Here is a 25,860-nt window from a genome sequence, read left to right on the forward strand (position 1 = left end):
AAATGGCTCGAGCTATGCTAGATGAATCTAGAACTCCTGCGACCTTCTGGGGTGAAGCTGCATTCGCCGCCATAACTATTCTCAACCAAGCAAATGTTCAGGTAAATAGCACTCAAACTCCACATGAACTTTGGTATGGTAAGACTCCTACTATAAAATACTTTAAAGTTTTTGGAAGCAAATGTTATATCAAAAGGACTGATGAAAAACTTGGTAAGTTTGAGCCCAGAGCAGATGAAGGTATTCTTCTTGGTTACTCTTCTTGAAGTAAAGGATATAAATGTTATAATAAAAGACTTGGGAAAATTGTTGAAAGTATTGATGTTGTAGTTGATGAAGCATGCAAAAATCCAAAACAGATAAAAACATAAGATTATGACAATGAAGAAGACGGGGATTATTTTCCCACATCAAAGCACAATGATATTGAAGAAGAAACCAATGAAGCACCAGAAAAAGAGATAATGGTAGAAGAAAAGACTCCGTCTAGGTATGTTAAGAAAAATCATCCAGAAACTCAAATTTTAGGGGGAAAAGAGGTAGGTGTACAGACAAGAAGAACTATTATAGAAACCTCAAGATATCTAGCATTACTATCCTCCACTGAACCTCAAAATGTAAATGAAGCATGCAAAGATGAATGTTCGGTCAAGGCCATGAATGAAGAACTTGAGCGAATTGAAAAGATTAATATTTGGGAATTAATTCCGAGACCTCATAATAAAAATATTATAGGAACTAAATGGATATTCAAAAACAAGCTGAATGAAAATGGAGAAGTCATTAGAAACAAGGCCAGACTTGTTTGTAAAGGGTATGCTCAACAGGAAGGTATAGATTTTGAAGAAACTTTTGCACCTGTTGCTAAACTTGAAGCCATAAGGATGTTTCTTGCTCTTTCTAGCTTTCAGGAATTCAAATTATACTAAATGGATGTAAAATCTTCTTTCCTTAATGGAGATTTAGAAGAAGAAGTTTATATTGAACAACTAGAAGGATTCATTCTTAGAAATGATGCAAAACTTGTATGCCGACTCAAAAAGGCTCTCTATGGTCTGAAATAGGCTCCAAGGACCTGGTACTACCGCCTTGACAAATATCTACACCAACAAGGTTTTACAAAAGGTTCAGTAGATAGCAATCTATATACAAAGATTGAAACTGATAAATTGATAATTATTGTTGTTTATGTTGATGATATCATTTTTGGTAGCAATGAAGAATCCATGAGTCAGAATTTTGCTTCAGTGATGCAACAAGAATTTGAAATGTCCTTGCTTGGTGAACTTACTTATTTTCTTGGTCTACAAGTTCAACAAAATAAAGATGGTATTTTTCTTTCACAAACCAAATATCTCAAATAGATCTTGAAAAGGTACAGCATGGAAGATTCTAAACATGTATGTACCCCAATGGTAACAGGATGCAATCTCAGCTCAAATGATGAATCAACAGTAGTACATCAACCAACTTACAGATCCATGATTGGCAGTCTGCTTTATCTAACAAGTACCCGACCTGACATCATGCATGCAATAGGAATAGTTGGAAGATTCCAAGCAAATCCAAAGGAATCACACCTTCAGGCAGTCAAAAGAATTTTCAAATATCTTCAAGGAACTCAGAACTTTGGTTTATGGTATCCTATAGATACAGATCTTACTCTTCATGCATATACAGATGCAGATTGGGCAGGAAGTGTTGATGACAGAAAAAGAACTAGTGGTGGTGCATTCTATATGGGTTCCAGGTTAGTGTCTTGGTTTAGCAAGAAACAAAGTTCAATTGCTTTATCTATAGCTGAAGAAGAATATGTGGCTACTGCATCTTGTTGCACACAACTACTTTGGATGATGCAAACCTTGCAAGACATTCAGATCACATGTACTCCACCCATCTCCATTCTATGTGATAATACAAGTGCCATCAGTATTTCAAAGAATCCAATCATGCACTCCAAGACCAAGCACATACCCATCAAATACCATTTTCTATGTGAACAAGTGCTTGAACAAAAGGTTAAATTGGAGTATGTTCCCTCCAAAGAACAAGTTGCTGATATATTCACTAAACCATTGCCCAGAGAGACATTTGAATATCTCAGACAAAAGCTAGGAGTAGTTGCTGCATCATCCTGTTGTTAAATCCAATTTTTCAGAGAAAGGTTATTATACGCGTGTTTCATGGAGTATAGTCGCGTACACACGCAGGTTTCTGTGGGTCAAGGAGCGTATATGTGTTTCAGACAAGAAAAACAGTGGGGCAGGCTCTGATATGGGTAGCACAGGTTCAGGGGGAGCATTAGCCTTCACGTACATTCAACATTGTTGGCATTATGGTTACTAAGTCTAGCTATGGCTTCAGATATTTATACCATTTGTTGCTTAAGTCATGTAAAAGTCTAGGGTGTGATATGTCTTCTCATACATTTGAATGAGTCCTCTTGGACAAATGATGTAATTTGTATCCCCACTTTACATGGGATGGATGATGTAATATTTATTGTTTCTTTCATGTATAAACAATTGGTATATCCCCACTTGGTTGGGTGGATGAGTCAAATTTGGTATATCCCCACTTGGTTGGGAGATGGATGTATGTATGAGTCATTGGTGATAGGAAGGTCATCCTCACATAGTTGAGTTATAGAGTCATGTTATTCTTTTAGAGAATACTTTTTTTGCAGACTCTGCTTGTGCTCAGGAAGAGCATGGATGGCTTCAGTGCATCTCAGCATGTACAAAAGGGGAGCTCAGAGAATTCAGCATGTACTCAAGGGGAGCATGACCAGCATAATGTATGTCAAAGGGAGAAATTATCTTGGTCCACCCTTTGCCCTTGATGTCAAAGGGGGAGAGTGACTTGGTGCTGTTGTTGACATCAAGTCCAAAGGAGGAGATTGTTGGCATTATGATACATGTGTTGTCCTTAATGGCAACTCACTCAGATAAAAGATCACAGTGCAGCATGTCAACAACAAATAATTACAGATCAGACTACAAAGAATGAAGAAAGAGAGGTGTACGCAGGTTCACCTTGACCAAGCTGCATATACACGCAAGTTCATTGAACACAAGTAACGTATACGTACACACGCACTTTCACATAAGAAAAAGCGCGTATATCTTGGAAAAACAAAGTTTTTGGTCCAAGGTATTTAACCCAAGGTAATTGGTTCGAGGTATTTGGTCCAAGGTATTGAACCTAAGTAGTTTTGGTCCATGGTATTGAGAAAGGCCTAAAACTATATAAGGAGGAGAAGATCATTAGGCCAGTGTGTGCAAGTACTTTGAATATCTTATGGTGTGTTGGATCATATATGCAGGTTAATGAGCTTCTGATGGTTTGCCTGATCTGATCTAAGGAGGCACCTATGTGGCTAATAAAGGTTGATGGACCAGGATCATAAAGGCTTAAAAGTATTCTCATTATGTGGTTTGATCTTGAACAGTCTAGATCTAAATACTGATGCATGTTTTATTCTGTAAATGTGATGATCTGGGTATGACTGAAGTCTAGAATAGTTGTGATGTCTTTAATTTAGCATTTACAGATCTGTACACATGTTCGCTTTAGTAAAAGAGTGTATGCACGCTAGTTCAGCGTATCAAAGTAGTGTATACATCATAAATTGAAATTTGCAGATTTGTATGCTGGTTCCCTTCGGTAAAAGTGCATATACACGTTGGTTCAACACATGGAAGGAGCATATACCTTATGAAGATTGATGTTTAAAGTTTCAGTAGTCTCTGTTTGTTGTTGCAAATTTCTGGGTTTTATTCTGATGATTGTATTCTAGTAACAATATTCTGAATGATCAGATTGATTGATTGTGATTTGCTTCAATGATGATGGGTTGTCAGTGATTGATTGATTCAGTTATGGTTGATTCAGAAAGTGATGATTGAGTTTCAATGTTTGGTTGATGCAGATGTATTTGATGGTTGTATTGCAGTTATGATTTTATGAGTTTCAATGTTGTTGATGGGTCCAGTATGAAAATTGGATGAAATGAGGCCTTCATGTGTATTGTTGTGTACCAGGAGCATCCAGTCTAAAAATTTATGAAACGTGGTCCCTGGAGGAAGAAAGAAGGTCGTAGCCTTCTGTAGGTCGGTGCCTACGTACTAGTAAACATATCGACTAGTACAAGAGCTAGGGGGTTGTAGCTCCCTTCCAGTAGTAGCTGGAGAACGAGAGAAGGTTGTAGCCTTCTACAGGTGGGTGCCTGCGTACTGGTATGAGTCTGCACAGTACAAGATTGTAAACAAATTTTATTATTATTAAAAGGAGACAAAGACAACAATAGCAGGTGGTTTTTACCCACATTGGGTTTCCACCTTATATCTTGGTGTTCATGTGTGTTGCTTATGTGTGATGCTTTATTCTGCTTTTACTGCACTGTCTAATAAATCTCTGATATACTGGTTAAAGCTCAATACATGATAAATTGTCTAAATCAAAAGTTCTCTGCATATACGTTGGTTGCTTTAAGTACAGTCACGTGTACACACTAGTTCACTTAGCTGAAGTAGCGTATATAAATCTGTTTGGGAAATAAAATTATTGATCTGATAATACTGATTCACCCCCCGTCTCAGTATTATTTCCAACAGTAACCATGGTCCCAGTGTTAGATGCGTAGTGCACCACTCAAACCGATATTGCCACATAATTGAAATGACTTATCAAATATTGATTGCCAGCCCTTTCAACCTTGAATACTCATTAATATGATATGAGTGTCAATTTTTAGGTTTAAAAAACATGGGAGGTCGATGAAAATCAAACATTGTAATCCCATAAACCACATTTGAATTTACATTACCGCGTATTACCTAATAAATAGATCGCACTCTTCAGCATTGGATTGCAAGACTCCACATGAGGTATGGACTAGTAAGAAACCCTCTCTTAAATATCTCAGGGTATTTGGTTGTGATGCTTGTCTACATGTTCCAAAGGACGACATGAGTAAACTAGATAAGAAAGTTGAAAAGAATATCTATATTGGATATAAAGATGATTTTAAATGTTATAAGATTTATAAATCGACTACTAAGAAGGTTGAGTATAATAGAGAAATCAAAGATATGTGGTATTTAGAGAAATCAAAGATGTTGTCAAACAAAAAGTCCTATCAAGGGAGAAAGAACTAGAGAAGATCGAATTTGAATTCAAGAATGATGAATCAGTCTCTACAAAAGAACATGAATAAGAAGAATAACCACATACTCCAGTATTGAGGAGATCGGTTTGGGAAAGAAGGTAGCGAGAAAGGGATACTCCACTTAATTTCCATTCAAATTTTTCTTTGTTTATTACGCATGATGTTCCTAGAACTATTAGGGAGGAGTGAATTATGAGGATGGAAAACTCTGGAAAATGGCCATGGTTGAATAAATGACATCCTTGGACAAATGGGTGTCTAATAAGAAGTGGAATGTAGAAAACATAATGGACAATACAAAGCTTGGTTAGAAGCAAAAGGTTATTCCTAGGTAGAGATAATTAACTTGTGGTGATATACTTTTTTTCTTGTTGCCAAGTTAACTTCTATTAGATTTATTTTATTGATCATTATTGATTTTTATTTTGAAGTAGAAAAGATGGATGTGTAGACAACATTCCTGAATGGAGATCTGGAAGAAGAAATCTACATGAAGCAGTCATAAGGCTTTGTTGTGGAAGGAAAGAAAGAGTTAGTATGTGGGTTGAAAATGTCCCTATATGGGTTGAAGAAAATCATCAAGGATGTGGTATCAAAAAATTGATACTTATATATTAGGACTTGGATTCATAAAGACCAAAATGGATCATTTTGTGTGTTTCAAGTTGGTGATTGTTTTATTTATTTATTTGGTCTTGTATGTGGATGATATGATGTTGATTGGAAATGACAGGAAACCATTCATGAAGTGAAACTTAGTTGTCCTCTAAATTTAACATGAAGGATCTTGGTGTTGTAAATTTCATTTTGGGCATGGAAATTTAAAGAGAATGGGAAAAAAGGAAATTTTGGTTAAATTAGAGAAAGTATGTTTAGACAATATTACAGAGGTTTAATATGTAGGAATGTAAACTAATATAGGCCCATATTCTTTTAGGTGTAAATTTATTTGTATATCAGTGTTCCAAGACACAAGAAGAGGAAGGGACATGTCTAATTTTCCATATGACAATTCAGTTGGAAGTTTGATGTATGCAACAGTTTGTACTAGACCAAACATTGCACATGTGGTGGGAGTATTAAGCAAATACATAATAAAACTAGGGAAGGAGCATTAGACAACAATTAAGAGGATTTTCAAGTATTTGTGTGGGATTACTAGGTATGGATAGTGTTACCAAGGAAGACTATGATTGGACAAAGTGTAAGACACACATGGCTTATTGATGTTAACTGGGCTAGAGATATAGATAAAAAGATCTACAAGTGGATATGTGTTTAACATATTTGAAGGAGATGTAACACCACCTACCCTACCATCTGCATTTTTATGGGTTATGGGGGAATATTACTAGCATTTTAGCTCAAATCCCTCGATGATTATCAAGACACGAGGTTTCAAAGTGCTAAAATCCAAATCTGTGGAGAGATATATCACTCTGAAAATAGTTGTGATCATTGCCTTAGGCATGTTCACACAGGTAAGGTTCATGGTTAGGTGTTTTGGTAAAAAGAAAAGACACGAGGTTTCAAAGTGTTAAAATCCAAATTTGTGGAGAGAGATAATAATGCACATATATATATATAGTTGTGATCATTGTCATTGCCTTAGGCATGTTCACACAGGTAAGGTTCATGGTCAGGTGTTTTGGTAAAAAGAAAATAAAAAGTATATTATCTTGAGTCTTTCTTAAATTAACTTCCCAACGTTCAAATATAACTTCCAAATGTCATTCACCATTAATCGATAGAATCATGGTATGTTATAGGATTATATAGTCATATTAATTATGTTATCATAGTAGAAGGATATTACACTATTTGAGATGACATTTATAAAATGAGATTTGCAATACCAACATATACATATATCTATTACATGAGTTGTAAGTTATGTCTTTTCGAATTTTGAACTATAACACGCACACATATATATCACTATGATCAAAAATCAACATTTAAATACCTAGAGTCAAATGTATAACAAGTAGTAATCACATAGTAGCATTGCATGACAATTACAATATAAATCACAAGCAAAACTACTATGTCCATAAAACTAACAAGGTATGAATGGTTCATGTATTTGCTAATTGTACCGTAGGAATGTGAGAAATGAAGGTGTTAGATGTTTAATCGCCAGTTTTACCCTAAAAGAACAAGAAAAATGAGAGCAGAAAATGTTCAATTTGAGATGAAACTAGCATCTAATCTACCCAAATTTTTGCATAACATGAATAACTTTTAACCAAAACATTTCAACTAATTTGGCGATAACAAAATTTAGTTTTACCCTAAAAGAACAAGAAAAATGAGAGCGGAAAATGTTCATTTTGAGACGAAACTAGCATCTAATCTACCCAAATTTCGACATAACATGAATAACTTTTAACCAAAACATTTCAACTAATTTGGCAATAACGAAATCTTATTCGCAACATGAATATTGTTCGCCTTTGGGTTAAAATAATATGGTGCGTTAAGCTCACATAGAAATACAACCTCCTTCACTTAACAAGCCTTCACAAATTAATTTAAAAAATGGAATATTGAAATTCATCATGGCTGTGACGTCGTAGGTAAAATGGCTTGCATGGTTGGCATTATGTCTCGCCCATTCCAAGTGTATAAATTTCATGATGGTAAAAGTCAATTATTATTGGGTTGGGTGCATTACTAATCGCCTATTAAAACATATAAAATTTCCACCCACTCTATATCTCTTTTTTAGGCAAGCTAGCATAAACCATTTGATTCCCTCCCTAAATATGACTTCGTAAACATTAAATCCCATCCATATTTCGAAACAAATGAAAGTCCTCTTCATTTAAAGTGAACTGAGCCATAACTCAGAACATCGAGAGGGTATTGAATTAGGGGAGTGAAATGGAGTAGGTAGACTCACTTCTAGATTGGCATGGCGATTTCATCCAAGAAGAGGGAGGTCCTACCCCTACTAGACTACAGTATCCAATCGAGGGGAAAGGAGTTTTTCCTTCATGAAATAGGTCGTTGTATTTTGTAGGTAGATAGATTTATAAAGAGATAACTTCTAGACTATTTATTTCGTGGAGCATCCCTTCATTAACGTCGTCATTTCATAAAAAACCAAATACAGGTTGTGTAAATAAGAACATGTAGAACTTACTACAATGCTAGTAGTGCTTTCTTTCCATAGTAATAATTTTAGAGTGTCGTTATTACTGGGTCAGTTGTATTACACACATCCCATGCAAAACATTTTCACCACACATCTAGTAGCAAAGTCTAAGAGGTTTGGGCCTTGACATACTCTATATTACTATTAAAACTAAAACGAGAGTCCTAGACTAGTAACTTCAATCAAATAATTTCTAACGACCAGGTGTTGCTAAATAATTGTATTTCTCTATATATGTTGTAGACAAACAAATTCGCAGGTGATGGTGTTGTAGTCTAATTCGATCCTCTTTGAAAACTGGGCTACTTCTATGGATTCCATCTCATTTAAATCTTTTCTCTTGTTGATGGTCTGAACCAGCATCTTAAACACATGTTTGACATGTTGACCCTCTTCTTATGGTTAATATTTAAATAAAATGAAATAATTAATCTGTAAATCAAAACAAAGATTCAATGATAAAGAAGTGACATTAATATAAACAGCGTCACAAACGAATAGGGTTGTATGTGTGTATATATTATTGTTATTATTATTATTATTACTAATCACATGTACACATATATGCTCATGAATAAAATTATTAACAAATTGGATATTATATATCACTAAAATTGTTGACAACCATATTCAAATAATGTTGTCCACATAATAAGAAAAATGTAACTAAGTTTTGTCTTCATAATTATCATTGTACTTGTATCATTATGTATTTCAGGAAAAAACAAAAAGAAGAAAAAGAAAATTTATTATTTTGATTATTATTTCCTAGTCAAAGCATGTTCTTCATGCTCTTAGGGTCATTTGAGTCAAGAAGAAAATGTAATTGAGTTAAAGTTTGTTTGGAGCCTTTGTAAGAAAAAGAAAGAAAAAATTTATTGAGTCAAATTATCCCCACAAGACCAAGTCAGCCCTCCAAGACATCTCAGCCTAGAAGCGGCACCCATTTAGACATATAAACAACTATATATACAAGATACTTCCACCTCATTTGATTATCCATCATCCACTTCAATTTATGTGCAGAAGAAGGAGAATTTCAGCGAAGTCAAGGAGAGAAAGAGAGAAGTCAAAGGAGAGAGAAAGTTTGTTTTTCTGCCCTAGCTTTTTTGTCCACGTGTGCAATTTTATGAGGTAGCTTTTGTGGTATTACAGGCCTGAGATTTCAGGGAGGCCAAAACTTTAGGATTGGCCATAATTCAGATGTCTGACTAGCATTGACTTTGTTAACTTTGACCAGCAAGAAGAAGGAATGAAGGAGGGCTAACTTAGGGCATTTGTGGAGGTTTTGGTCTTGTTGTTGGGTCTTGGATATCTCACTTTGATTTGATTCTATAAGAAAAGGAATTTTAAGGTTTCCCCCCTTGTGGGGTTTTGGCCCTGGCTTTGAGAGCCTACATATTGTGTTCTTTTATTTCTTTGTGATATTCATGTACATTTTGGTAATTTATCATGAAAGAGAAATCTACCCAAATTTGTTGCCTTGTTGACATCAAAAAAATGGGGGAACTAAATGATTAAAATATATAAAAGAAGTTGACTTTTGAAACTATTTGTAATGCATATTATAAACCACAATTTATAAAGTCTAAAGGAATCCTATTAATATGAATAAAAGTCCATTTTATTTCACATGTTGCAATCCTATCGGGTCAAACAAGGAAGTTAATTCATCAAGTAGTTTTACACTCGATATGAATATGAGTCATAAATCAATTTCAACTTTAATTGTTGGATCTTATTAGAGCTTACTTTTCTACATAGGGTTTCTCTCTCCTCATCATCATAATGTTATATAAGATTTTAAAGAACATTTTGTTTGAATCTTATGAATTATTATTACATTGGTAAAAACCTTCCCTACTAGACATGTAAATAATATTATCATATTTAAAATAATTTATTCTTGGTGAAATAGATATTTTACATTGCATTGTTCATGTATTTTATGGGTGATTAATGAGGTTTTTACATTGTTCTATCATCGGTTATATGCAGGTAGTAAAGACTTAACTAATCAAGTTTTAGGGGGTGAATTTAAAACGCTAGAATTGTAGAGAAGTTGAAATGATTATATATATACTTCTGGCCCATCTCTCTCTGCAATTGCCTCTACAAGATTATTGCCAAGATTATAGCCAACCGTATCAAGTCGATCCTATCCAACAATATATCTTCTGAACAATTTTCCTTTCTCCATAATCGTCAGATACATGAGGCCATAGGCACAGCCTAGGAAGTCCTTCATTCCATCAAATAGAAGAATCTGAAAGGTGCCATACTCAAAATAGATCTCTCTAAGGCCTTTGATCGAGTCAGTTGGCTTTTTATAAGGATGATTCTTACTCACCTGGGATTCCCTATTCCTTTCATTAGATGGATCATGTGTTGCATTACATCTGTCTCGTTCGGTACTCTCATCAATGGATCGGCCTCCAATTTTTTCCATGCGGAACGAGGTCTCAGACAGGGATGCCCACTATCCCCGCTGCTTTTCTTAATTGTTATGGAAGGGTTAAGCAGGCTGATCTCATCGGAAAAAAGATCTAGGAGGCTTATGGGACTCAAGATCATGGATCAATGCACTCTTACGCACTTTCTATTCGTGGATGATATATTGATCTTCCTCAATGGAGGCATACAAGAAAATAACACTCTCTTTGAGGTGTTGCATTTATTCTGCACTGCGACGGGGATGGAAATTAACAGACCCAAATCCACCATCACCCTATCTGCTTGCTCCCCACAGGAATCCTGTCATGCACACCTAAAATTTCCCTTCCAGAGATTACAGCTGGTGGATGGATTGAAATACCTAGGATTCAGGATAAAATCTCATGGATACAAAATAGTTGATTGGACCTGGTTAGTCGCCAAGGTTGAAAGAAGATTGAACAATTGGAGCCATCGGCTACTATCTAGAGCAGGTCATTTGGTGCTCATAAAATCTGTTCTAGAAGCCACCTCGGTCTACTGGATGTCTCTAGCCTGGATTCCTCAAGGTATCTTATCCTGGATACAAAGATTATGCTGCAATTTCTTATGGAAGGGGCACAAGGAAGGGAAACCCTTTGCATGGGTTAAATGGAGCAGAATTGCAGTCCCCAAAAAATGGGGAGGATGGGGCCTAAAGAATCTCTCTGCCTTTGCTCAGGCACTTGCGGCCAAATTAGGTTGGCTTCTCCTGAAGCACAAAAGCCTATGGACAGATGTGGTTACCTATAAATATATCTGGCCTCGCAATATTATGGAATGGGTTCGGCTACCTGCTTGGAACAAACAAGGAATATCAGTGATCTGGAAGGTTGTCATACATACTCTCCCCATTATTAGAAGTGGACTCACTTGGCGTATCGACAATGGTATGGTCGTCCGCATAGGGGTTGATCCATGGATTGGTTGCGGAAACCTATACAATCTTTCTCCAGAACTGACAACCTACCTAAACCATAGAGGAGTGGCTTCCATTGCCCAGATAGGGGACCGATTGAATACATCCATCTATCAACAAGCTTGGCTATCTGCTAAAGATCTTGGCATACCCGATCAGTGGAGTATGGAGTGGAGGCAATTCACTGATGCCTTAAAAGAATCTCATGTGAGGCTCAGGGACGACGAGGATGAACTGATTTGGGCACCTGTGATGAGGGGGACATATACACCAAAAGATGGATATCCTATCATACATGCTACCCATAAGCCCATCTCACTGGAAAGCTAGTGGTGTTGGTTATGGAAGCTAAAAGGCCCGCCACGCACTCGTCTCCTAATGTGGAACATCATCATGGACAAGACTCCATCCGGTACAAATCTTAGAAAACGCTCCTTCCAGGGTCCATCCTGGTGTGTACTATGTCGAAGGGAGGAGGAATCGAACAATCACCTGTTCCTATCTTGCACCGTCACTCAACAGCTCTGGGAACAGACGCTACTCATGCTAAATATAAATCAGCGATGGGATGGGGATAGTATATCGAATGCCTGGAACACCTGGTGGATCGATGCACCCACCATGAAAGCCCGTAATCTCCCATTAATCATGTGCTGGAATATATGGATCTGCAGAAATAACATCATTTTTCACAACAAACACATTAGATGGCCTCTCATTGTCCCAAAAATATGCAACAGTTACAATGAAATTCTGGATGATGAGCAGGTTGCCACGATTCGTACAAGCATCCTGACGGTCATTGATCAAGCTCACCCATGGGCCTACTTTGACGGTTCCACACAAGACCTGGGTGTGGAGGGGGCATTCTACTACACCTATCTGAGACACATATCTTCCATATTTGTATGGGTTTGGGTGTTGGCACAAACAATTTTGCTGAGCTCCTATCGCTCCGACATCTTTTATACTTTGCATTAAACCAAAACTGTCGACAATTACAAGTTTTTGGGGACTCTAAGATTGTCATAAATTGGTTCAATTGCATTACTTCATGCCATGTTCACACACTCAGGAACATATTGGATGATGCATTGTTTTTAAAAATTCATTTTGATCAGATTTCATGTTCTCACATTTACAGGGAGCACAACAAACTTGCAGATCAACTTTCTAAAGAGGCAATGCACCATCCCCGAGGGGAATGGCTGATTCGGGAGGAAAGACAGGGGCATGCCTACTAGTTCTACCACAGGCCATATATTGAACAGGATTTGCAAAGGGCTGATAGGCCCTAACTTATCATAGTTTTATTTTGAGACAACTGAACAGTGACTCACAGATTGTGAATTTTTTGGTCATTTTTTGAAATTTTGTAATATATATGTATATGCATACAGACACATGATGGTACACCCATTTCTGGGTTTTTTTTATACAGACTACTATATACTTTTCTGTTTATAGATGACTTTGGTCACTCGTTCTGCATATGCCAAGGGCATCTACAACATGTAATTTTCCACTATAATGAAAATTATGATTTTTTCCCCAAATATATATATATATATCAAATTCTTTACAAATCTAACATTTTCTATTTACCCCGGAAACTATATTAATTTACTTGTAAAAGAGAGAAATCCTTCTTTTTATTTTAGTACATTAATAACATGAACACTAATAATCCAAAATAGTGAAATGAAATACAAAGTTCAAAAACCATTCCTACATAGATCTATTAGTTTAACACACAAATATTTAAAAATAATAAAAAAATATTTTTATGAACTTCATATACTCTTAGATTTTAAAATCAAATGAGTGCATATGCGTGCTACACAAAATGAAACTACTCTTGGTCATCACCAACCACAACACGTGGCCGTTTAGTTAACCAACATCAGGCATCTAATTCTGCGGTCCAAGCTTGCGGAAGAGCCTTGAAAAGCACTCGAGAGCCCTTTTAAAAGGAGTTCTGCCGGAGCCCGGTGTCATTTGGTGTCCGGATTGTAACTATTAAATATCAGATTCCTCCCATTCCTCCTCATACATCAGCTCAAGCCGCGATTATCTTCATTTTAGCCTGTAATTCTCATTGTAACTGGCGGATTTTGGCCCCGGTCTTCCGCAAATTTAAATATGGGTTCGAGAGATGCAGACAGCGCTCAGCTTCAGGAGCTCTTTGAGCCTGAAAAGAGCGTAAAAAACCCGTTAGTTCCTCTTGGTAAGCTTTCTTTAACCAATTCGGCATTGGTTTTGCTTTTAATTTCCACCGGTATTAAGCATATGATATTGAAACCTTTGTTATTTCGGTATATAATTACTGCGTACCACTCATTTTATCTGATGAAATAGTCACAGATGTCACGTGGACAGTTTCTAATTAAAAAAAACTAGATCAAGGCATGTAAGTAAAACCCTAGGTCAGAACATGTTCTGTTGTACGGAAAATAGATTTCGGGACTCGACGGCAACCGTTATTATACTTTCCGGAATAGGTGGTAGCTGTAAAGCTAAATTTATATTAGGAGCAGATGATTACATCCTATTAAAAATTGGAGGCCTAGCTTCAACTAGCCAGACGAAATATACAAGAGACAAAAGAAAAAGCTAGACGATCACTGAATTGAGATACCAAAAAGACAGATTACGTTAGATTTAGGACAGTTTATATGATTCTCCACATCGGCCCTGCCGCTTTGTCTTTTCTGTTTTCTGCAACAGCTATGATCTTCACTGCTGGAAATTTGCAATCATCGGCCCTGCCGCTTTGCCTATTCTGTTTTCTGCAACAGCTATGACGCTTTGTCTATTCTGTTTTCTGCAACAGCTATGATCTTCACTGCTGGAAAATTGCGATCAGTTGTGAACTGAAAAATTTAGGTGTCAAATTGGGCCTTTTTTTTATTCACAGCCAATATTGGGGCCCAAATATCTAGAGGATAAAGATGAGAAAATTGATAAAAACATACATTAAAGAATTCTAGAAAAATATCTTTGATAAAAACATTATACATTGAACAGTACAGATTTGAAGATTTTACTGACGTTTTAAGAATTATTACGACTTTTAAGAACAACATTTTTGCACTTAATAAAAGATAAAAGATAAGTATTGATCCGCAAATGTATAGGTCTAAGTCCTAGCTTAAGAAGAGATTCACACCGATTATTGTTTGCTTAATTCATTATAGAGCTCAGTGCTCCAATCCACAAAAATCCAATCAGTGAGGCTAAGGCGGCACTACAACTCATTGATCAGCTTGTACGGTTGATCCATAAGAACGCCTTATGCCCTTTTTTTAACAACAATATATGGCAATGGCAACCACAGATAGAACTGCGTTACATAAAAATTCGTGGTTAGCCCAGGTCAGCATAACTCTCACCCTTCTTGGATGTGGTTTTCATACTAGAGTCTTTCTGCTGGGATTTGAACCTGGGTTGTTTTTGCAACAAGTGTTCCAACTTGCTGCTGGACTACAACTTGTTAAGCAAAAAAAAACCAAACTTTAACATTTTATTTTAGTGTACAATTGGATTAGAAAAATTCGATCTTCTAGTTGCAACAGTATCTTGATTAACATGACTTTAAACTTCGGTTGCATCCATGCCAAGTGGGCCCTAATACGTGTCTCCATTTCTGTTCTCAACAATCCCCAACCCTGCTAACGGGACTGTAACTCGCCCCCACAGGATGAATTCGACCCAAGGAATTAGGCCACCTGGAAATTTCTTTTTGAAGGAAATTGGCTTGGAGAAATTCGTCCCAATCAATCTGCCAACAAATCAACCTTGTGTCGTCCCACGTGCTGCTATTGCGCCCTAGGAAATTCGGCCTCAAACAAATCGACTACTCCAATAAAATCAACCTCTTTCTAGCAATGCGGCCCTGCAATCTCCACAACTCATCCTCCTATGCGTTTCAGTATACTGAGCCACCCACACTAAAGAAAATCGCTATCTCTTGTTGTGACTTGCTCTCTTGAGTTATTGTGTCTTCACCTCTTCGTTAAGCTTTTTTTAATGATCTTCATTAAGCCCAAATCCCTAACCCTAGTCTACCTTCTAGAGGATCTTGGAGATCAATGTTTGAGATTATTTCTAAGTCACTTAAACAAATAAATTATTTATCCTTAGAAAATGACTTAATAGTCCACAATAATTAATTGACTTTAATTATTGTACTTTTCCTAAGTCAGACTTAGGAAAGAAGACATAAATCACTTACTCTACCAAGCAAGCACTTAAAGAGGCAATAAATCTTCTCCCACATGCTAAGACACCAAACCTATGCAAAAGACTTTCTGAAGCTACCACAAGCTCCAACAAAGCTGAATATGGGGGAGTATTTGTTGGTTAGTTCCATGATTGCAATCCTAATGGGTGATGTTGATGTTGTATTAGGGGTCCAATGGTTACAGTCATTGGGAACAATGATGCTTAATTTTCAAGATATTTTCATAATATTTTTCTTAGAAGGAAAGGAAATTGAGCTTAGAGGTATGTAATGGAAACCTAGTAAAGTGATAAGCTTTAATAGCATAACGAAATTGCTAAAAAGGGACACCAAGGTGTAATTGCAAATTGTGTTTCATTAGATGTTCAAAAATCTATAGCCTCTGTTTTAGTGGATCTCTAAAAAAGTTATCAATAATCATTCTAAGTAATTTGGAGAGAGGGTCTTCCACTTACCCAAGATCATGACCATGCTATTCGTTTGCAACTTGGAAGTCTACCAACTAACATTAGGCCTTATAGGTATCCACATGCATAGAAGAGTGAGATTGAACATATGGTTGAAGAGTGAGGTTGAACATATGGTTCTACCAATAATCATTCTAAGTAATTTGGAGAGAGGGTCTTCCACTTACCCAAGATCATGACCATGCTATTCGTTTGCAACTTGGAAGTCTACCAACTAACATTAGGCCTTATAGGTATCCACATGCATAGAAGAGTGAGATTGAACATATGGTTCAAGAAATTTTAGAGGTTGACATCATTCAACCTAGCTAGAGCACTTTCTCTTCATCAATGGTGATGGTTATAAAAAAGGATGGTTCACTATGTGTGTCCAGATTGCAGACAGTTCAAGAAAATGAAAATCAAAGATAAGTTTCCTATTCTTGTCATTGATGAATTAATAGATGAATTACATGGAGCAATTTCCTTTACTAGGTTAAATCTGAGGCTAATCTCCCTTCTTGATATTATCAAATTAGAATGAGGCAAGAAGACATTATGAGTTTTTGGCTATGTCATTTGGACATACAAATGCACCTTCAACATTTCAAAGTTTGATGAATTCCATTTTCAAACCCTTGTTTAATTTGTGTTAGTATTTTTTGATGACATACTAATCTACAACAAATCTTGGGAAGAGCATGTACAACATGTTGACAAGGTCTTAATGTTGAAAATTGTAACTAGGTTTGTTCTTCATTATCATGTAATTGTAATCATGACATTGTATATTCTTTATAAAGAAAGAAAGAAAAATTTTATTTTATTTTGAAGTACGAGTTTCATACTCAAGTTTGAGTAAAAAACATGTTCTTTGTGCTTTAGGTGTTCTAGGTCTTTCTAGGATAAAAAATAATATAGGTCATGTGTCATAGTCCCATTTGGACTCATTGTAATGAAGGAAATTATTTATTTTATCATGTAAAAGCCATGGATAAGCCCAAGACCAAGTTGGCCCAAGAGCAAGATCAAGTCGGCCTAAAGGAGGACTATTCAACCCTCAAGAAAGGCTATAAATACAAGGGAGCTCGACCTCATTTGGACACTCATCTCAAGATAGTTCGATTTGCAATAGCAAAGGTAAAGAAGAATAACTGAAGGACGAAGAAGAGGAAGAAGAGGAGCAAAAGTGGAAGTTAGTCAAGGGTTATATTTCTCTTTGTCTCGCTAGGGTTTGTGAAGCTGCCAGCTACAAGAAGCCGAAATTTTGAAGCAGTTGTAGGGGGCCGAAGTTGCAGGGTTGAATTCTGTTGCTGGGGTTGAAGTTGCAGTAGCTGTGTTGGAGTATTGAAGTTTTGAAGCTTTTCTAAAGAAGATCTTGCTGGGGGGTGGCTTGGGTCTTGAAGGGCTGGTTGGCTTTGGTCTTTGGGTCTTGGAAGTCTCTTTGTAAATCAAATTTTAAAGAAGAAGAGAAGCATTTTATGGGTTTTCCCCTTGGAGGAGTTTTTCCTTGCTTGGAGCTTATATCTTGTGTCTTTGTCTCTTTGTGATCTTGTTTTTGGTAATTGCTTGATTACAAAATTAAAGAAGTAATGAAAGAACATCTAACATCACAAGTAATTATCAAGATAAGGCAAATAAGTTATAATCTACAAGTCTCCAAAGTTTCCAACATGGTATCAGAGCTAATGCAAAAAGGAGACTGCAGATCACATCTTTGTTGGTACTATGGCAAGGGTTATAATGAAGGGTTTCAAGATTCTTAAAAATCTCGCTATCTCTATCAAGAACAACATATCGAAGATCATCTCCAAACTTGCAAAGGAAGTAGCAGATGGAAGCTTGTTCTCCGCTTTATCTGGCACATTCAAAGACGAAAATGTATGGGTTATTGACAGTGGTGCCTCCAAACATATGACGGGAGAATGCAGTCAACTCCAAACCCTATCTAAGGGAATCTCATCTCACTCTATCAAACTTGGAGACAACAAGTGCTATCCAGTGAAAGGCATTGGGTCTACATCGTTGGAGCTCGAGTCAAGTGGAAACATTCACCTCAACAACATCTTATATGTTCCAGGTTTGAAGAAAAATCTACTTTCTATTTCTTGTCTAGAGGATAAGGGTAATAGAGTTGCTTTTGTTGATGGCAAGGTTTTGGTTTGGGATAAGGGCTCTAGTATTAATGAAGCAAGGGTGATTGGGGTTCGTGAGGGAACATTGTATACACTTTATACACCTCTAACTCAAGCCCTAGTTCACTTAGAAGCGAGTTCTTTCCAAACTATGGCATAGATGAGTCAAATGGTCAATGTCATCCTCAAAATAAAGGATGACCATGAAGGAACCTGTAAGGGATGTGCTCTAGGCAATAATGTAAAGAAACCATTTGCAAGTAGTGAATCCAGATCTAAAGAAATTTTGGATCTCATACACTTAAATGTATGTGGACCTATGGTAGTTAAGTCTCTTTGTGGGCATCAATATTATGTAACCTTCATTGATGATTACCCAAGAAAGACTTGGCTATACCTTCTCAAGAACAAGGATGAGGTATTCGAAAAGTTTCAAGAGTTCAAGAATGAAGTGGAGAATCTAATCGAGAGAAAGATCAAAATTCTAAGGTCAAATAATGGTGGAGAATACAACTTCAAAGAACTAATAGCTTTATGCAAGGAAGCATACATCAAGAAGGAGCTCATTGTTCCCTATAATCCTGAACAAAATGGTATGGAAAAAAGGAAGAATCGTACTATTGAAGAATGTGTCAGAGCTATGCTGCATGCTCAGGATATTCCTCAATTCTTATGGGGTGACTGGCATGTATGATGACTGTTTACTTGCAGAATTGAAGTCTTCACAGGATCCTCAATAACATGACTCCGGAAGAAGCATTTACAAGAAAGAAGCCAAGTGTGGATCATCTTCGTATATTTGGGTGTCCTGTTTATATTCATGTACCGAAGGATAAAAGAAAGAAGTTAGATCCTACTAGTCTAAGGGGTATCTTTGTTGGGTATAGTGCTTCATCTAAAGCATCATACCAAATCTATATTAAGGAGGATCGTCGAATTGAGGTAAGCAAAGATGTCATCTTTGATGAAAACATAGCTTACAAGAAATCAAAGGATGTTCTAGTTGACTCTGATGAAGAAGAAGTTCCTATCTTTGAGGATATCTCTAGGGATAATGATGGTCAAGAACTGGGACCTACTCAAGAAGATGTTGAAGGTCCTTGTGAGCCTATACAACAAGTAATTGTTCTAGAAAATCGGAAGAGGCATGTTTGGTTGAAAACTACTCTTCAAGAGGCAGAAGGACATACAACATCAGGGACATCCAGGGAAAGTAAGAGACCAAAGAGGTATTTTGGATATGCTGCATACATGACAAGGCTGATTGAGGCAAAACCTTCCTCCTATGAGGATGCAGCTAAGCATCAAGAATGGAGGAATGCAATGTAGGAAGAATACCAGTCCATAATGAAGAACGATGTATGGGAGATTGTCCCTAGGCCAAGTGACAAATCAATAGTCACTTCAAAATGGATTTATAAGATAAAGCATGCTGCAGATGGGAGCATAGACAAATACAAAGCAAGGTTTGTAGCAAGGGGCTTCTCACAAAAAGAAGGGATTGATTATGAGGAAACCTTTGCTCCCATAGCTAGGTATACAACAATAAGATCGCTTGTTTCGTTGGTTGCTTCTATGGGTTGGAACATTCATCAAATGGATGTCAAGACAACTTTCTTGAATGGGACCATTGATGAGGAGGTCTACATTGAGCAACCTCAAGGATTTGAAATAAATTAGAAGGAAACTCATGTTTGCAGGTTGAAGAAGGCTCTATATGGCTTAAAGCAAGCACCGAGAGCATGGTATGCAAGAATGGATGCATACCTCTTGAGACTTGGTTTTACCAAGAGTACTGTAGATCCTAACCTATATATTAGGGTGGTCTAGGATGAGCCAGTTATCATACTCTTGTATGTGGATGATCTACTAGTTATAGGTGTAGAGCATCAGATTCAAGAATGCAAGAAGCAATTAGCAACATAATTCGATATGAAGGATCTTGGGATTATGCACTATTATTTGGGACTAGAAGTATGGAAGAAGCCAAGAGAGATATATCTTGGTCAAGGTAAGTATGTGATCAAGATGCTTCAAAAGTATGGCATGATGGATTGCAAGCCCATGATGACTCTTATGATTACAAATTTGAAAAGGTTGAGGAATTTAGAATCTAGTTCGGTAGATCTGACTTGCTACAGGCAATTCATTGGGTCCTTGATGTATTTGCTGAATACCAGGCTAGACATTTGTTTTGCATTAAATGTCCTCAATCAGTTTCAAATGGAGCCAAAACATGATCATTGGATTGCAGCTAAGCATATCCTAAGGTACTTGCATGGGACTATACATCACTGCCTCAGGTATACTGGGAATGAAATCCAACTTATAGGATATACAGATTTAGATTGGGGTGGCAGTGAGACAGACAAAAGAAGCACAACAGGAGGATGTTTCAGCCTTGGATCTTCCATGGTTTCATGGATGAGCAAAAAGCAGGATACAGTTGCTTTGAGTAGTGTTGAAGCTGAATATGTTGTTGCAAGCGAGGTCTGTCGGGAAGTAGTTTGGCTTAGGAAGTTACTATCAGACTTGTTTGAAGGACCGCTTAGCCCTACATGGATACATTGTGATAATCAGAGTTGCATAAGATTGATGGAAGACCCGGTGTTTCATGCAAAGACGAAACATATAAACAACAAGTACCACTACATCAGAAGCTTGGTACGAGATGGGGTTGTAGAGCTGCACTATCTACCTATAGATGAACAAGTAGCTGACATATTGACTAAAGCGTTACCAAACAAGAAGCTTGAGTACTTGAGAGGCAAGCTTGGTTTGGTGGATATCTCTTCCCTGGTTGAGAGGGAGTGATATCGGATAGTTCTTGTCTTTATGGGTTAGGCACTAGACTAGGACTAACAACCATAAGTCTTAGTGAAGGCCATAAAGAAAGAATGGAGTCCGAAGAATTGGATAAGCATCTAGATTGAAAACTTCTTATGGATTGGAGAATCTAGGGAAAATAAGATGGTGACCGATATTCTTTGAGGATGAGGTAGGGCATCCAAGATAAGAGTAGTTGAAGAGGATCGATGTTCTTTGAGGATCCAGGATTGGCAATCCAAGGTAACAATAGTCCTAAAAGGACATACCTTGTAGACATTCGGATGGGGTATGTGCCTTGATAGATAGTGTGGTAGCTCACGTAAAGCCTCCCGACATAATGCTAATAATTAAAGATGTGTTTGTTCAGTTAAGGCCTTCAGGGACAGTGCTAGTTATGATGAAAAGATGCTTGACAAAAGATGGCTTATCAATCTAACTCTTCTTATGAGAATGCTTCAAGATTGAGATTCCTTGTACCATGAATACCTCCCTAGTTAAGAGGGAGTGTTGAAAATTGTAACTAGGTTCGGTCTTCATTATGATGTAATTGTAATCATGACATTGTATATTCTTTATAAAGAAGAAAAATGAAAGAAAATTTATATTTTATTTTAGAGTATGGGTTTCATTCTCAAGTTTGAGTCAAAAGCATGTTCTTCATGCTTTTAGGTGTTCTAGGTCTTTCTAGGATAAATAATAATATTTTTCATGTGTCATAGTCCCATTTGGACTAATTGTAATGAAGGAAATATTTATTTTGTCATGTAAAAGCCATGGATAAGCCCAATACCAAGTCGGCCCAAGAGCAATATCAAGTTGGCCTAAAGGAGGGCTATTCGACCATAAAGAAAGGCTATAAATGCAACCTCATTTGGGCACTCATCTCAAGCTAGTTCGATTTACAATAGTGAAGGTAAAGAAGATTAGTTGGCGGACGAAGAAGAGGAGTACAAGTCGAAGATTATCAAAGGTTATCTTTCTCTCTGTCTCGCTAGAGTTTGTGAAGCTGCCAACAAAAAAAACTGAATTTCTGTAGTATATGCAAGAGGATGAAGTTACTGGGCCAAAATTTTGTTGCTTGGGTCAAAGTTGCAGTAGATGTGTTGCAATATCGAAGTTTGGAAGTTGTTCTAAAGTACATCTTGCTGGGGGCTATCTTGGGTCTTGAAGGGTTGGTTGGACTTGGTCTTTGGGTCTTGGAAGTCTCTTTGTAAAGCATACTCTAAAGAAGAAGAGAATCATTTTCTGGGTTTTCTCCTTGGAGGTGTTTTGCCCTTGCTTAGAGCCTATATCCTATGTACTTTGTCTCTTTATGATCATGTTTTTTGGTAATTGCTTGATGAACATAGTTAAAGAAGTAATGAAAGAACATCTAACATCACAAGTAATTATCAATGTAAGGAAAATAAGTTATAATCTACAAGTCTCCAAATTTTCCAATACTTAACACTATTGGAAGAGCAACAACTATATGCAAAACCTTCCAAGTGTGCCTTTGGGGGTTCAAGAAGTGGAATATTTGGGTCATATTGTATCACATGAGGGTGCTAAGGTGGACCCCATGAAAATCAAAGCTGAGGGAGTGGCTAATCCCCAATACCTTGAAGAAACTCGAACAATTCTTAGGATTAATAGGATATTATCGCAAGTTTGTCAAGAATTTTGGTCAAATACCTTTAATAGAATTTTTGAATAAGGAAGCATTTTCTTGGACTAAAGAGCAACCAAAGCTTTTGAAGAACTTAAAGAGGCTATGTGCCCAACTCCTATCTTGGTGATACCTAATTTCACAAAAACCTTCATTATGGAGTGCAGTTTTGCAATATTGATGCAAGGAAGGCCCTTTGCCTTTGAGAGTAGCGAACTTAAACATAAGAACTTACTTGGACCCATTTATGAAAAAGAATTGTTGGCCATATGACATGTAGTTAAGAAATGACATCCATACCAAATAGGAGGACACCTCAAAGTAAAAGCAGATCATCATAGTCTGAAGTACTTCTTGGAGCTAAGTCTATCTTCAAAAGAGCATAAAAAATGGGTCACAAAGATGTTGGGTTATGAATTTGAAATTATCTACAAAAAGGGAAAACAAAATATTGTGGTAGATGCACTCTTAAGGAAAGAGGAAGACAAATGGTTTACCATGCGCTATTTCCATTCCACAATTTGATTGAGAGCAAGAAGCAAGGATATAATGGAAGCAAGATGAGAAGATATGCAAGATCATTCAACAACTGTTGGAGGAACTCGATACGGTAGACAAATTTATGCGGAAGAATGATTTGTTGTGGTTTCAAGATCACTTATACTTATGTAAGAATTTTCAACCCAATCAAAAGGTCCTTTTGGAATTGCACACTTCTCTTGTAGGCTGTAGGTGGACATTCAAGGTGCTTGAAGACATACCATAGGTGATCCAGATTATCTAAGCTACTGGAATTAAGCAAGATCTTTTGCTTCTATGATGTTAGCAAAATTGCATGTGAAAAAGTATAAAGAAACCACATGTACATACTTTAAAGAAGAGGAAGCATAAAGACAACCATCAAACCAAAGAACACACAAAATTTGATAACGGAGTTCACCCAGTGTGGGTTACATCTCCGGGCCTGGTGTCAAGAGTGGGGAGGCCGCTTCATTAGTTGCTGCAAGATGATTTATATGATGTATTCTTCTTCAATACCAGGAAGAACTTTCTTAACTAGAGTGGCATGTCTCTCCACGAGACGCTCTTCTATAAGAACTCTCACTCATATAAGTTCTCCTTCAGCATGAAAAAAATATCAAACTCTCACATGAAGTGGCGTATAAGGATCCTCCAACAAAGTTGCAAACAAGGATCTCAACGTCAAATCATCATCTCAGCAAAAATCAAAAGAATTCATGGCATCAATGCATCTTATACCTCCACTTCTAGGGATGGCCTGAAAATGCACACCTTCACTGAAGAAACAGACTACACTATTGAATTCTTGGCGAAAAATCGTGAAATCTGACTGTAAACTTGACCCCTTTCTGACTCTCTCAAATTTGGGCTCCTCGGGAATCCCAAATATTCCTCAAAGATTCTCTTTTGCGGATTGATTGAAAATCAGCGACTTAGACGGAGAAACTCATCTCACCATCACATTCCTTGCGAAAAACTAAGAAAAACGAGTATAAAGTTGGCTTGGTTCTAAAATCGTCATTTTTTGGCCTCCAAGGAATCTTTCAGATTCCATGTAGATTCTTTCGTCAAGGTTCCACCTTCATGGTTCCATTGTTCAACGTTTGTCTTTGGAAAAATGGTTGCTCAGATCAGAAAATCTTTTGTACCATCAGATTCCTGGCGAAATTCTGAAAAATCTGAGTATGAAGTTGGCATATTTCTGACATTGTCAAAATTTGGCTCCAAGGGAATCTTAAAGATTCCTCATGATTCCTTCAGTTCATGGTTCCACCTCCTCGATTTGCACGCTTGCTTAGGGTTCCCCTCTTGGCTTGCGTGCACGGTTTCATTGCTCAACCTCTGTTGGTTTTTGGTGAATGGAAAAATGGGTTTTCATATGTGTTTTGGGTGGACATTTCAAAGTGTGGGCCATTGGCTCGTTGGTTGACGTGTGCCAAATTGAGCTTGCAGTTGATGAGGGTTGGTGGTTCAAACCGGCTGCACTCCTTACCTCTACCTTTTTCAGCTTCCAGGGTGAGTTCTATGAACAAACTTGTGGGGTTGCGATGGGTTCTCCTCTTTCCCCTATAGTTGCCAACTTATTCATGGAAGATTTTGAGACCAAAGCTTTGGCCTCTGCTCAACTCTGCCCCAAGCGATGGAAGAGGTTTGTTGACGATACTTGCGTTTGGCTCCATGGTTGTGAGAATTTAAATTTGTTTCGCAATCATCTTTATTCCCAATCCGACTCCATCAAATTCACGATGGAAATCGAGGTAGATGGATGCCTTCCTTTTCTTGATATTCTCCTCTCTAGAATGAATGATGGTTTCGTTTCTCACCAAGTTTTTTGCAAAAAAACACACACGGAACAATATCTTCATGCCAGTTCTCATCATTTTCCGGCACAAAACTCAGGGTTCTCAACACCCTTGCCACCCGTGCTCTAAGAATTTATGATGAGAATCACTTAAAAGAGGAAAAATCTCATCTTATGATTTTTTTTGAAAATAATGGCTATAGCAAGCTACAAGGCCTCGAATATTTTCAAAGGGCTAGTAAAGAATCAAGTGTTAAATCTTCTCGAGATGATATAATCTCTAGTGTTCAACTTCCCTTTATCCAGGGGACCACCGATAAGATTTCTCATATTCTCAAAAAGAACAAAGTTTTTGCTACCTTCAAACCCCTTAATACGATTAGAAATTCTCTTAGATCTGTCAAAGACCCTGTAAACCCTAAAGACATGAAAGGGGTCTACTCCATCCCGTATTCTCGTGGGATTCCCTACATTGGGGAAACTGGTCGCTCCATTAACAAAAGAATCCAAGAACA

General features: G+C 37.2%; 1 protein-coding gene across 1 annotated transcript in view; it reads left to right on the top strand.

Moving 5' to 3' along the window:
• The first annotated feature begins 13,682 nt into the window (after window positions 1–13,682).
• The window catches only part of LOC149243541 (RING-H2 finger protein ATL48-like), an 86,666-nt gene continuing 74,488 nt past the window's right edge, over window positions 13,683–25,860 (top strand). Inside the window, exon 1 of the mRNA XM_089374563.1 lies at window positions 13,683–13,948. Coding sequence (XP_089230689.1) covers window positions 13,864–13,948 — 85 coding nt within the window. The 5' untranslated portion in view covers window positions 13,683–13,863. The remainder of the gene's footprint in view (window positions 13,949–25,860) is intronic.

The sequence above is a fragment of the Pinus tabuliformis genome, chromosome 8 (genome assembly GCF_031772625.1).
Source record: "Pinus tabuliformis cultivar Carrire ecotype Pingquan chromosome 8, CPIR1, whole genome shotgun sequence".
Classification (NCBI taxonomy): domain Eukaryota; kingdom Viridiplantae; phylum Streptophyta; class Pinopsida; order Pinales; family Pinaceae; genus Pinus; species Pinus tabuliformis.